At 42.6% G+C, this 13,141-nt stretch overlaps 1 protein-coding gene across 4 annotated transcripts in view; it reads right to left on the bottom strand.

Moving 5' to 3' along the window:
* Positions 1–1,530: 1,530 nt before the first annotated feature.
* ttc7a (tetratricopeptide repeat domain 7A) overlaps positions 1,531–13,141 on the bottom strand; it is a 69,033-nt gene continuing 57,422 nt past the window's right edge. For all 4 annotated transcript variants that reach the window (XM_030071388.1, XM_030071391.1, XM_030071390.1 and 1 more), the window contains one exon: positions 1,531–3,111. In XM_030071388.1, the coding sequence (XP_029927248.1) occupies positions 2,893–3,111 (219 nt within the window). In that variant the 3' untranslated portion in view covers positions 1,531–2,892. The remainder of the gene's footprint in view (positions 3,112–13,141) is intronic.

The raw sequence follows: 13,141 nt of genomic DNA, 5'->3' as shown, positions 1-13,141 counted from the left end.
GTGTGTGTGTGTGTGTGTGTGTGTGATGACAGTAGGTCCAGTGAATGGAGCTTCATCAGCCCGGTGTCATTCTGAGAGGCTTTGCAGCGGGCCTCTCCTTTCATTAATCTGTCTCCCTTTACCAGAGCTGTCAAGACCTTCCTAAGGCATGTGTGTGTGTGTGTGTGTGTGTGTGCGCGCATACGTGTGTGTTTGTGTTTATGTATCTGTGCATGCACCATGCAATGTGTACATGTGTCTGTTCCTGTTGTCTTTGTGTATGTGCGTGTCTGCATGTCTGTGATGGAGCATGTGTGTTTGTGCGTGTATGTCTGCGTGGGTGCAGGTGTGTGTGTGTGTGTGTGTGTGTGTGTGAAAGAGAGAGAGAGAGCACACCATGTAATATTTCACTCCTTATCCACAGGGATTAGACCATTCATCTCCCGAAGCCCCTGTGTAGGTGTCACACACAGCGCTAATGAGGAGAGGATGGAGCGAGAGGGAGAGCGGAGGGCCGGCGAGCGAGGAGGGGGGAAAAAAAGTAAAAATAGATTTTTTTTTTTTTTTTTTTTTTTTTTTTGGACGGCAGGAACGAGGTGGCGACAGCGATCGATGATTCTTGGGTGGAATCGAAGTATTGATGGGCGAGGGATTTTCGTGCCAGGAGCGATGAGGAGGATGTGGAGGTGGCAGGATTGTGCGCTTAAAAACACACACACACAAAAAAAGAAAGAAATAAAAAGAAAATGAGACAGAAATGAGGGATTAGGAGACGGAGTAAGGAAAGGAAAGGGTTAATAAGTGAAGGGGTTTGGCTGAGAGCGCAGGCAGGGACTCTTCCCACAACACAAATCAATTTACACCAGCCTGAGACATTGATTATAGCTGCCTCATGCCTCACATGGTGACAGCAGACATCAAACAGACACTGTCAAGCCTATAAAGCTGCACAACGGGGCATTATCTGCCTCTCGCTGTGCGTGTGTGTGTGTGTGAGAGTGTGTGTGTGTGTGTGTGCGCAATACATGAAGTGTTTCCTTCTAAAAACAAATGACGCCCACTCTTCTGTATTGACCGATGGCATGAAAGTTAAAGCGCATCGTGGATTAGCAGCAGTCATCTTAAAAAAAAAAAAAAAAAAAAAAAAAAAAAAATCCATTTGCCTTCCATTCTTCCATGCATGTGTATGTATGTGCATGTGTGTGTGTGTGTGTGTGTGTGTGTGTTGCTCAGCAGACTAGATATCTCTCTGCTTCCCCAGTTAGTCAAACAAGGGAATGGCTGCTAGGCAACCAAGCCACATCAGATCACATCAGGCAAGCAGGGAGGGAGAGCGCGATAGAGCGAGGCAGACAGAGAGAGAGAGAGAGAGAGAGAGAGAGAGAGAGAGGAGGAGGAGGAGGAGGGGAGTTTGGAGGCAGAAAACTGTGCTGGCAGTATTACATAAGCCGGCAGCCCGGTCCCACTGCTCACATTAATGTGGTTAGGCACTCGGAAGTGATGTCCATTAGTCACAAGTGACAGGGCAGGTGAAGACGCGGCATCCAGCGGTGATTTTTACAAGCCATTGTTGTTTATAAAAGACAGCGTTATGGACAGATGAGTCAAGGAAACAACACACATTATGAACGGATGAGTCACCCGCTGTACTGTACAAACAGAGCGGGGGACTGACAACGCCCCACAGGGAGCATTTCACAAACAAACACACACAAACACGCATGCATGCAGATACATGAGATACATGTGCGGACAGAAAAACACACACACACGGTAATGACAGAGGATGATACAGCATGAACGCCCCGGTGCATGTTGGAGATCCCAGGTGCTGATGGAAGGGAAGGGAGGGAGTGTGTGTGTGTGTGTGTGTGTGCATGTGCATGTGTGTAAGCAAACTCGATCAAAGTCATTATCAAAAATACATCAAAGGTTAAAACAAAGATGGAGCGGGGTTGCTGGTGCGAAGGGCAGCGTCTTCGTAACATTGGAATTTATGTCACACACACACACACACACACACACACACACACACACAGAATATATTTGCACATACACTGCAACACATGCTCCATCCCGGGATGTAGTCAGCACATCTCCGGCACAGCGTTCTACTTTATAAACCCTTAATCATCATGTATTATGGATGTGCTGCTGTCAGAAACCAAGAGATAAGTTGGCCCCGTTTTTTTTTTTTTTTTTTTCTCCTTGCTGGAGTCATTATTTTAACATGATTTAACGGGGACGCCAGTCAAGATCAATAATGAAACAGAGGCGAAAGGAAAAACCGGCTTATTTTTGGACAGAATGGCCCAATGCCGTTGACCAGCGATGGGCTCCACAGCGAACGCGTCACTAAAACTTTTCGTTTCTCATCTCAAAACTCCTATTATTAATTTACTTATAACTCCCTGGGAGCAGTAATTTTTTATTTACATATCATCATGTATCCGGTATAGATCCTCAAAGCTGCACACCTAAATATGATCAAAGTATCGCAAATACTTCCATCGGCAGAAAGAATGATTTCTCTGCCACTTCCTATGCGTGGATGCTGAATAATTATGAGGAAAATTAATGTGAGGATGGGGGTGGGAGATATTTTTAGGCAATTCAGCTCCAATCTGATATCCTGAGGGGGTGAGAGTGAATGGCTCACCACTTAAAAAAAAAGTTTTTTGATTGGGAATTATAACATTATTACAGTTATTACAGAAATCATCATTGAATTATTATTTAACAGTACTGAAAGTGAAATCATCTGTTATACTACGATCACTGCAGGGAGAAGGGCTCTACTTTTGACTGTATATATAAATACACAGCATACAGTGTGTATACTTGTCCAACAATGGGCCACTTCCCCCTTCCTGAACCTCCACCAAACCCCACCAAGCCCCCACCCCGGGCCCCTCACAGCTCCCGGGTGATGATGGTGAAGGGCCGGATGGGGCAGGAGGCCTCCAGCTCCAGGGCGGTCAGGAAGCAGTCGGGGGCCTGGCTGGAGCCCCGGGACTGCAGGGCCTCGCCCAGGCCGCTCCACGCCTCGTGGGAGGTGCTGTGGGCCTGGACCGCGTCCCGCAGGACCTTCTCCCCGAGGTGGACCCGCCCGGTCCGGACCAGCAGCTGGCCCTGCAGGAACACAGGGAGGAAAGGGGGAAAGGTCCAAGTTAAGCATATGAGAAAACACACATAGCAGTGCTGGGGCCAATCAAACAATTCCAATTCAGGCACTTCAAAATGTAAAATGTCACCCATATCACAAATTGGCCATAATAACTGATTATAATTCTTGATCAACATCAATCACACACACAATCACACACATCGGCAGTCATTTCACTGCAGCTTTCTGAAACGTCTGACTTTCAAAACTCATTTTCCAGCCTCGGCTCTGTTTTGGAGCCATAACTTCAAACCCTCTGGAGTTTCCAGAGGCTGAACGTGGCGGCGCACAGCAGACAGCTTTCCACTGTCACGCCAAACCTGGGTGTGCTAGTGCGTGCCAAGGCCAGCTGCATTCCCATCGTCACGTCTGGTCTTTGATCGTGCCTCGGTGGGGCTGTCGGGGGGCCCGTTTCCAGGTGCTAATGGCCCGGTGAACACCTGGGGGCCGGGCAGGGCTAGCCGAGGCTTGGGCAGGGAGACGGTGCAGCTGATATCAGCGCACTGGAGAAAAGGAAAATGGAGAACAAATGGTGTTCCTGGTCAGACGAGGACATTAGGACTCGGCTCACTATCTGGCCAGAGGACAGTGTCCAACCTCAAGTCGACGGTGTTTGATGAAATGAGGACGTTATACGATTTATGGTGATACAGCTGGCAGAGGTGGAGGAGAGGTGGCATTTGATGGGCGGGTTATCAGGCAAGACTGCGGGGCTTTCGGCTCGACACCGGAAACACAAATGGTTTTTGTTCTCATAGTTTGAGGCCATGAGCACCGTCTGGCTCGAAGACAGGCTTAGCTCGCAGTGGAAAGTCGGCCTGGTGTGTGTGTGTCTTACCTCGCGTGGTGAAACCTAGTGGATCCATCACAGAAAGCCCAAACAAAAGGCACACGGCTGACAGCAACAACCCCGACTGCTCACATTACTGAAGTTGTAATTGTGATGGTGAAATTCAGAAGGCTACTAAAAGCGTCTTGTCTCTAACACACACACACACACACACCCACAGTTACCCTCGAACCCACAGGTCTGGGGATTAAGAAACTTACCAGTAAACCTGCCTGCTGGAATTCCAGTCATTACACGCCTTTATTTCATTCTCTATTCTTAGAAAAACAACAGCTTTTGTTGTTGCATTGTGCCATTGTTTGTTTTCGCGGAAACCTGCTATATAATATCTGAAACGGCGGACAGGTTATACTGGATTTCGGAGGTTTAACACTCCCACGCCTGCCCATGTGAACGGCAGGCAAACAGGCAAACCATTTAGAAAACATCCAGACACTTGCAATCTCCACCCTGCTGCCGGCGGCTTCAGGCGCTGCTCAACAACGGACGACCAGCTGGAAACGCAAAAAACAAAACAAAAAAACAAACAAACAAAAAAAAAACGGGTTTCTCAAGTAGAATTAGTATGATATTAATTTGCATTGCATCAAAGGGATGAGATGGGCTGCACCAAAAATTTGGGTAGAAGAGAAAAGTCCAATCAGAGGTGCAGTTCATTCTGGTCACGCAGGAAATAGATCATTTTAGACCCCACTGGTGCAAGTTGATGTCGAAAAAGAAAATTATAAGACCTTTGGTGCTTTAGAGATCAAAGCAAATGGCTTTTCAAACTTCCCATTGTGGTCAAGCCCAAATAAATAAATAAATAAATAAATAAAAATGACATAATGCATATTTGTTGCTTGAAAGCAACGATGTTGGAGAGGAACGTTGCTGTTGGGCGGGGGGAACTCGCCCTACTGAACTGGTTTAGTTAAAAGTGAACTAATCCCACTTCTGGTGTGGGTTACTGGCTAAAAGTTGACCTGTGGCATGTTCCCATTTTCACAACTCAGCACGGGGACTTTTTAAAAAAAAATTTCCACATTAAACTGTCTGTAATATGTTTTATGCAAAATATCTGCCATTAAAGCATTTTTCATGGCATGATAAGATCAAGTAAGCAGATGGTGGCTTTTTACGAAAATCCCAATCTTGGATTATAATGCCTCTTGACCTGTGGACTAGTTTAGAAAAAAAAAAAAAAAATCATAACAACCAACTGTGGCTCATGTGAACAGCAGCAGAGCAGAGTGTAAGTAGAGTGACATATTCACCTGGGATTGTGCCACTAAAACGAGAAAAATCCACAAATCGTGAGATTAGGAACACTCCTCTAAAGATGGTGCAGTATGTTCAGAGGTAGGGCACACACACACACACACACACACACACACACACACAGACACACACACAAAAAACACACATAGACACACACAGGCGTTTTCACACTCACTGGGTTAGATGGATTTAGGATTTTGAAGACTGATTTATTTACATAAATATTTTTTTTCAATATTCATCCTTAAATTTGTCTGTTTTCATGGCACAAAAAATGTAATTACAAAACGCTCCATTAAAAAGGAACTAAACAGCTCCTTAATACGCGGTGACGCGGGTCTCACTGCAGGTTCTACAGACTGAAACTAATGAGTAAAATCCTCCCACACTGGAATTATTCCTCTGGTCTGCCATCTGCTATAAAAAAATAATGATAATGAAAACATATTCACGGATACTTGTGTGGAATCAGATCAAAATTCAACCTACATCGCTTTGGCAGCGGATAACATCACGTTGACGTGGACCGTATGCAATATCCTGCTATCCATCAGCAGTGTTGGATTTATGTTTTATTATTTCTGAGCAGGAGACTCTTGTGAAAAAGTTACAGCCATTTGCCTTTTCTGTGCTTTTACTGCTGCTGTTGGTATGGAGACAACTCTAACTAAATGACTGCAATGAATTATGTTTGCTTGCTTTTAGACCAATAAAATAATTGCGAGTGATTAATGATTAATCTCTGTAAATTTGCTGACTTCTCTTGTGAGGAAAAGCTGCATAATAAGCGGGATAACCCACTCTGAGGCGAAAAAAAAAAAAGAAATAATGAAAACATAACGATCCGTGCAGAGGAAAGGAGACCACCTCAACGTGGATTATCCCTCACATGTTGATCTGTTATTTATCACCACCAGTGCAGCAACTAGTCACGAGTAAACATTACATCATCACACTAAACACTGCATCATAATGCAAAACAATTATGTAACAACTAGTATCACAAAAATAAATAGATAAAAAAACGTTTAATATCGACACTGACAATGATGACAAAGTCGCCAATTAGGTTTTTTTTTTTTTCTTTTTAAAACAGTTTTGCTTGTTAAATGTATAATGTACATTCCATATTCTCCATATTATTATTATTGTTACTTATCATCATTAGTAGTATTTAATATTATTCTTATTGATATTATTCTTACTATTATTATTGCAAAAATTATAAGTTTGCATTGTGGTGTTTCTGTTTTTTTTTTTTTTTTTTTGCCTCTACTTTCTTTTAATGGTCTTATTTTTTATTTTTTTTTTTTTTTGTTCTCTTCTGTTTACTCATTTCTATTAGTATTATTATTCCGTTTTGCCTGTCTGATAATTATATTTATTATTATTATAATTATTATTATTATTTAACTCATATTACCGTTTTTGATACTCTCAAATCACACACACACACATGCATGCACACACAAAACCACAAATGCTGTCGCTGTTGTTTGATTGTCCACACCTTGTTTGTCGGTCCTGTATTGTCACTGTAATGTCATATTGCACAATAAAAAAAAAAAAAAAAAGATAGGAAGTGAAAAAAACAACCTCTAATTTAATACGCAGAATGAGAAATGTCCATGTAATCAGTGTTTTCTGATGATCTAAGTGTGAGAAGGGTCACTGTCACAGTCATGTCGCAGGTTTCAGCCAAAAAGGAGTGTTAGCCACATGCGCACCTGAAGACGAGAGAGAAACCAGACGAGTGACGCAGCACTGGGATGCAATGAGGGGGCAGAGAAAATCCTCCAACCTCTGAACATGGTATAAAACTCCACGTTGAAATGTCATTTTTGCTTGTGCCAATCACGTTTGCACTTCTTTACATAGTTTATGACCAGTGATGGGAGTAACGGCGTTACAAAGAAACGGCGTTACAAAGAAACGGCGTTACTTTTATCAGTAACGAGTAATCAAACAAATGACTGTTTCCCCCGTTACAACGTCGTTACCGTTACTGACAATTAAATGCACCGTTACTAGCCGTTACTTACTACTAATACTTATTATTATTTTATTATCCTATTCAAAAAATGTGCGTCTTGTGGAGAAAAAGCGGCGTGTCAATTTTCAAACCAGTCGGACTTTGCAGTTTTTCGTAACTTATCAACATGCATGGAGAATGACTCAGCACAAATTATAAAAAGTACATGTGTTCCCCAACGGCAGAGCGGATAGTATCTCTGCCTGCCATACAGAAGACCGAGGGTTCAATTCCCCACCTGGACAAGCTGGCATCACTACTTTAAACTATAATGAATCACTTTTTCAAAGTAACGTGCCCAACACTGCAGCAGTAATTGAGTAGTAATCAATATTACTTTTTTACAGAAGTAATTAGTAATTGTAACTTATTAGTTTTGTGAGTAATTGGTCCCAACACTGTTTATGACACACTATGTACAGTGAGCAGCACAGATTTTGATGCGTGTTGTTCTGCACGAGACTAATTAGAGAGTACAGCCTTATGATTTATTTTGCAATCAGCTCTTAATGTAAAGTAATTCATACGTGAGGAAAACCGCGGGCTCAGGTGCTAGAGGAGTGCACAAAGTGTATTTTTACTCCGTGTTAAGGGACAACAAACGGCTGCGCTGACAAGTATTTAGCGAGACGGTCTTTGCCCCCTCGGCTTGCCACATATGAAAGAGCGTCTTCCAGCATGAAGCTAAATCAGGATCCGCTCTAAACGACAATGTGGAATATTGAATACACTGCAAAAAGTCAAAATCTTACCAAGATTATTTGTCTTATTTCAAGTCAAAATGTCTTATTTCTAGTCAAAATATCTCATTACATTTAAAGCAATTTTCACTTGTTTCAAGTAAAAATCTACTTGAAACAAGTGAAAATTAGCTTGAAACAAGAAACAAATTTTGCCGATGGAACAAGCAAATTTTTACTTGTGACACAAGTGAACAGGTGAAAATTTGCTTGTTCCATTGGCAAAATTTGTTTCTTGTTTCAAGTAAATTTTCACTTGTTTCAAGTAAATTTTCAATTGAAACAAGTTGAAACAAGTGAAAATTGTCTAAAGACAAGTTATTTTTGTGCTGATCATGTCTTATTTTAAGTGTAATGAGATATTTTGACTAGAAATAAGACATTTTGACTTGAAATAAGAAATAATCTTGGTAAGATTTTGACTTTTTGCAGTGTATTATCTTAACTGTGGATTTTCTTTTTTTATCTCTATTCTTATCTTATCTGGATCAGTGTTTTATTTGAGTCTCCAATGGAACAGCTGTTTACGCCGCACATGCAAACAGCTTCATCAGAAAAATGAGTTATTTAGACCGAAGCCAGCAAGTCGGATAATTTATTCTGAACAGAGCCGGTGACGGCCGATATCTGACCTTTGACAAAAGGCCACTGCCGGCTCAATACATCGCTCTGCTAACTCCACCTCACAGCGTGGTTCTGTCCAGCTGTGTGTCAGCGTGTCACCTGCCCCAGCAGACGAAACCCTTTTCTCTCCAATATGTTGATTTTAATGCGATTATGAACACACACACACACACACACACACACACACACACACGACTTGGGATTTGAGTCATTTAAACATTAAACATGGAGCTATCACGTCATGTTGCTTTGATTAAAATTGTATGTGTAGCTTTAATGCTCTGACAGATGCACCGTGTGAACTTTTACACACACACACACACACACACACACACACAGTGGAGTAGAGGTTGCTAGTTAAAGCCCTTGTGTGTCCAAACTTGTGCTTTGCAGTTGCGTGCTGGGCGGCCACTGCCCAGGGGCTCTGCCAGGAAGCGTGCTGGGTATGCATGCAATCTCTACACTTACTTATATATATGACTCTGTGTGTGTGTGTGTGTGTGTGTGTGTGTGTGTGTAAGGCACACAGAGAGACAGACACATGGGGGGAGAAGCGGTGTTTAGGCGTTCTGAAAGGGCATGTGAATAAATAAGAGCAGCATGTAGGTGCATAACTGGTAGTTTGTGTGTGTGTGTGTGTGTGTTTAAGTGAAATGAGAGTATGCATGTGTGTGTATGCATGAATGTACGTGTGCATGTTTGTGTGTGTCTGTGTGTGTGTGTGTGAGTGCCATGAGTGGAGTGTGTTTGAGAGCCAGGCAGAACCGGGTGTCACGCAACTGCCAGACAGCAGGGAGCATTGTCAGACACACACACACACACACACACACACACACACACACACACACTCATTCACACTAGCACACATTGTCATATATAGCAACAGCCGGTGTTTAGGTACAAAATAACGAGTCACGTTACTTTTTCCTCCAAACAAAGTGAGCCATTATTGCTGTTCCACTTGGACTAATCACATTACGGCGTCTTGCTCCAACAGAGGGGCTTGTTAGCCGCGTTACATTCTTGAGCCAATTTAACCTCTTTATTGAGGTAATATGTTCGGAAAGATTCCCCCTCCTCTCATGCTGCGTTCAAGTCACGCCGGGAAAAAACGGCGCCTCGGCAGAGAGCGCAGGAAGGAGCCGGGGAGTGGCAAATACGAGCTGGAAGTCAGAACTGATTTGCTGCTGGCTCCAAATTTAAAAAGTAAAAGTCCCCCCGCAGCATGAGGTTGATCATTAAGAATAAGAAAGATGATTTAGTGTCATTTATAACTTTTATGCTCCTTATTTCTGTCTCCTTTTCTGTAGTCTAGGACTTATTTAAACCAGCGGTTGTGGTCCGCTCAGGGTCCACATCCGTCCTTGGTCTTTAAGTCATGCTCGGCGCAGGTTTTATTTTGCAAAATGACAAGTGCATTTCACAATGTGCGCTGATGAACGGTGAAAACACTGAAAATAAAAGAAAAATGCAACAAAGGGCTTAAAACCGAATGAAACAAGGAGCCGCTGCAACAGCAACCGGAGCGAAACTCCGCCTCCAAAGCCTTCCTCGACAGCGATAAGTAATCAATACGCTTAAAAATAACAACAACGGGCCAACGGGGTGATGAAGTATTTATTTGCCTTTCTGGAAATGGTAAACAAGGAGAAAAAAAAATGTTTGCTTGTGGAACCCGCGAGCTTCCTCTCTGTCTGTGAGCGTCGTCTTGCTCACACACTTCAGGGGGAAATGGTAGTTCAAAATAAAAGGGAAAAAAAAATAGATATATATATGTTTGCTTGATTTTCAGCACAGAGCCACAGATTTAAGCCATTAAGTCACATAGGTTGTCATATAAAACAAGAAAAATATTCGTCGTGGAAAACCTGTTGGTGATGTGGGTTTAGCTGATTTACTGGGCCAACAAACCCCTGCAGCACAATCACTTCAGGGTGGAAAGCAGAAGAAATGTAACCCGCGGTGTCACCGACTACTGAGAGGAACTAAGAAGAAACAAGAGGAAGAAATGTGGAATTTATCATTTTGTTTTTTCCAATGACGGCAACCAACAGTGAGAACAACAGATCGCCTCCGATGCACAACGTCCTTCTTTTCTTTACTTTTTGCGTGCGCTACATGCAGATGCACACACACACACACACACACACACGCACACACACGCGGCTTGCCTGAGGTCAAACAGACGAGTCTTGTTATGCAGGCTCTGCTCACAAGCTCCAGATTAATTGGGCTGAAATTCACAGAGCTGTCTAGGGGCTCTGATGCAACTTCCAATAACAGCACTCTCTCTCTCTCTCTCTCCCTCTCTCTCTCTCTCTCTCTCTCTCTCTCTCTCTCTTTCTCGCTCTCTCTCTCTCTCTTCCTCTGTACAGCTCTGAGGAAAAAGCCAAAGCAAGATGTAAACTCTTGGGTACAGAGGAAAACCTGTCACGGGATGTGCATACAGGTTTGTCAGCTCTGTGTGTGTGTGTGTGTGTGTGTGTGTGTGTGTGTGTGTGTGCATGCATGTGTGTGTGTGTGAGTGTGTGATCGACGTTTCCTGGTGTATTTCGTGCCACTGGTTTGGCCACCAGCTCCCACATCCACCGTCTGTCAGCAGACCCACAGGGGTTACATTGTTCCTGCCTCAGTAGCATAAACACAGTCAGCTAGCAGACACACACACACACACACACACACACACACACACACAAAGTAGTGAGTGTTTAGTGACTTTATGATATATAAATACACATTTTGCATTGAATATATGCATAAAAAAGACATTCAAACTGGAAGATAATCCACACACAGGGATAAATGCAGGAAGGCTGTCTTTCTCTCCTTCTCTCTCTCTCTCTCTCTCTCTCACACACACACACACACACACACGCCCCTCCACGCCCTTCCATCTGTGCCACATGTCAGTTATGCTGGTAACCATGGAAAAGTTGATCCTTCTAGGTCAGAGGCTCAATCAAATAAACAGTATACACTCGGGTCTGATATAAACACAGGAAAGGCCAAACATACACACACACGCGCACGCGCGCACGCACGCACACACACACACACACACACACACACAAGGGAGGAGGCTGCATGGTTAAGTCATTTCATTAGAGTTCCTCTCTCAGACGGATCAGACAGAATAATAGCAAAAAAAAAAAAAAAAAAAAAAAAAAAAAAACAATCGAGAGGAAGAGCAAGAGATTTCCAGTCAATACGAGAGACGTTTCCAATCAATACGCCTACCAGCTCGGCAAATGAGTAAGAACGAGAGTCGGCCAGTGAAACAATCACATTAAGAATAAATGAGCGAGTGAAAAGTGAATAAACAGAGTGAGTGTGTGTGTGTGTGTGGTGTGTGTGTGTGTGTGTTTGGGATAGCTGAGCCATTTTCCAGTGTTTCCTCATGACATCACCGCTGATAAAAACTGATATTTATTTATTTATCGGTTGTGGTTTTACGACGCGTGCCATCTGTTTCTCCCCCGTCGTGCACGAGCGGCTTTAACCGAGCGAGAGGCCGAGTGAGCCGCTGTTTCCACCCGACTGTCAAGCAGCAAAACCTTCAAAAAAAAAAAAAAAAAAAAAGTGCTCGTTTTCTGTTTCCACTCGGCTTTTCTAATTCTGTACATCATAATTTGTATAAAAATACAGGGGAGGACAGCGAGCGAGCAACAAGACTCAAGGATTTGCACAAATCTGAGAGGAGGTTTGGAGCCATGCAGTAATGTCGGCTCAACTTTATAATAATAATAACAATAATAATAATAATAAAACTTTATTTGTAGAGCACCTTTCATACAAGATTTGCAGCTCAAAGTGCTTCACAATAAAAAGAAGAACATTTGAAAACACATTAAATAAAACATTAAAAAGAATAAAACACAGCACCGGGTGGAATTAAAAAGAAAAGGCTAAAAATTGAAATAAATTTGAAATAAAACAAAAGATGCAAATAAAACAATAAAAGACAACAGTGTGGGAATAAAATAGGAGCTAGTTAAAGGCTATAGTGAAAAGGTGGGTCTTTAATCTTCTTTTAAAGATATCAGGTGAGCTGGCTTCCCTGATGTCTAAAGGTAGAGTGTTCCAAAGCTTAGGGGCGTAAGTAATAAAGGCGGCATCCCCTTTCATTTATTTATGGTTTATTTGGTAGGTTCCAATACAATATACGTAAACAAACTGAGAGCAGTGCATCAAATTGTCTGTGAAAGCTGCAACACAGTGAACTGGCTCCTCTTTAGTGCAAGTTTTTACTCCAAAACTTCAGAAAAATCTGTGTCTTTATCATTATTGGCTTGATAATGAAGCAAATTTAGCAAAGCAACCATGGAGATGCACCTGCATTCATGTGTGCACGATGGCTGCCTTGTGTATTGTGATTGAAATAATCAGGATACGCAGGGAAAATATCAGGATCGGACAATAAACCAAATAAAAAGTTGTTGTTTCTTCGCCTGGTGCGTTGATATGACCTCGACGAATAACGTTCCTGTGTT

The sequence above is a fragment of the Myripristis murdjan genome, chromosome 15 (assembly GCF_902150065.1).
Source record: "Myripristis murdjan chromosome 15, fMyrMur1.1, whole genome shotgun sequence".
Classification (NCBI taxonomy): domain Eukaryota; kingdom Metazoa; phylum Chordata; class Actinopteri; order Holocentriformes; family Holocentridae; genus Myripristis; species Myripristis murdjan.
This window is presented reverse-complemented; position numbering and strand designations above follow the sequence as displayed.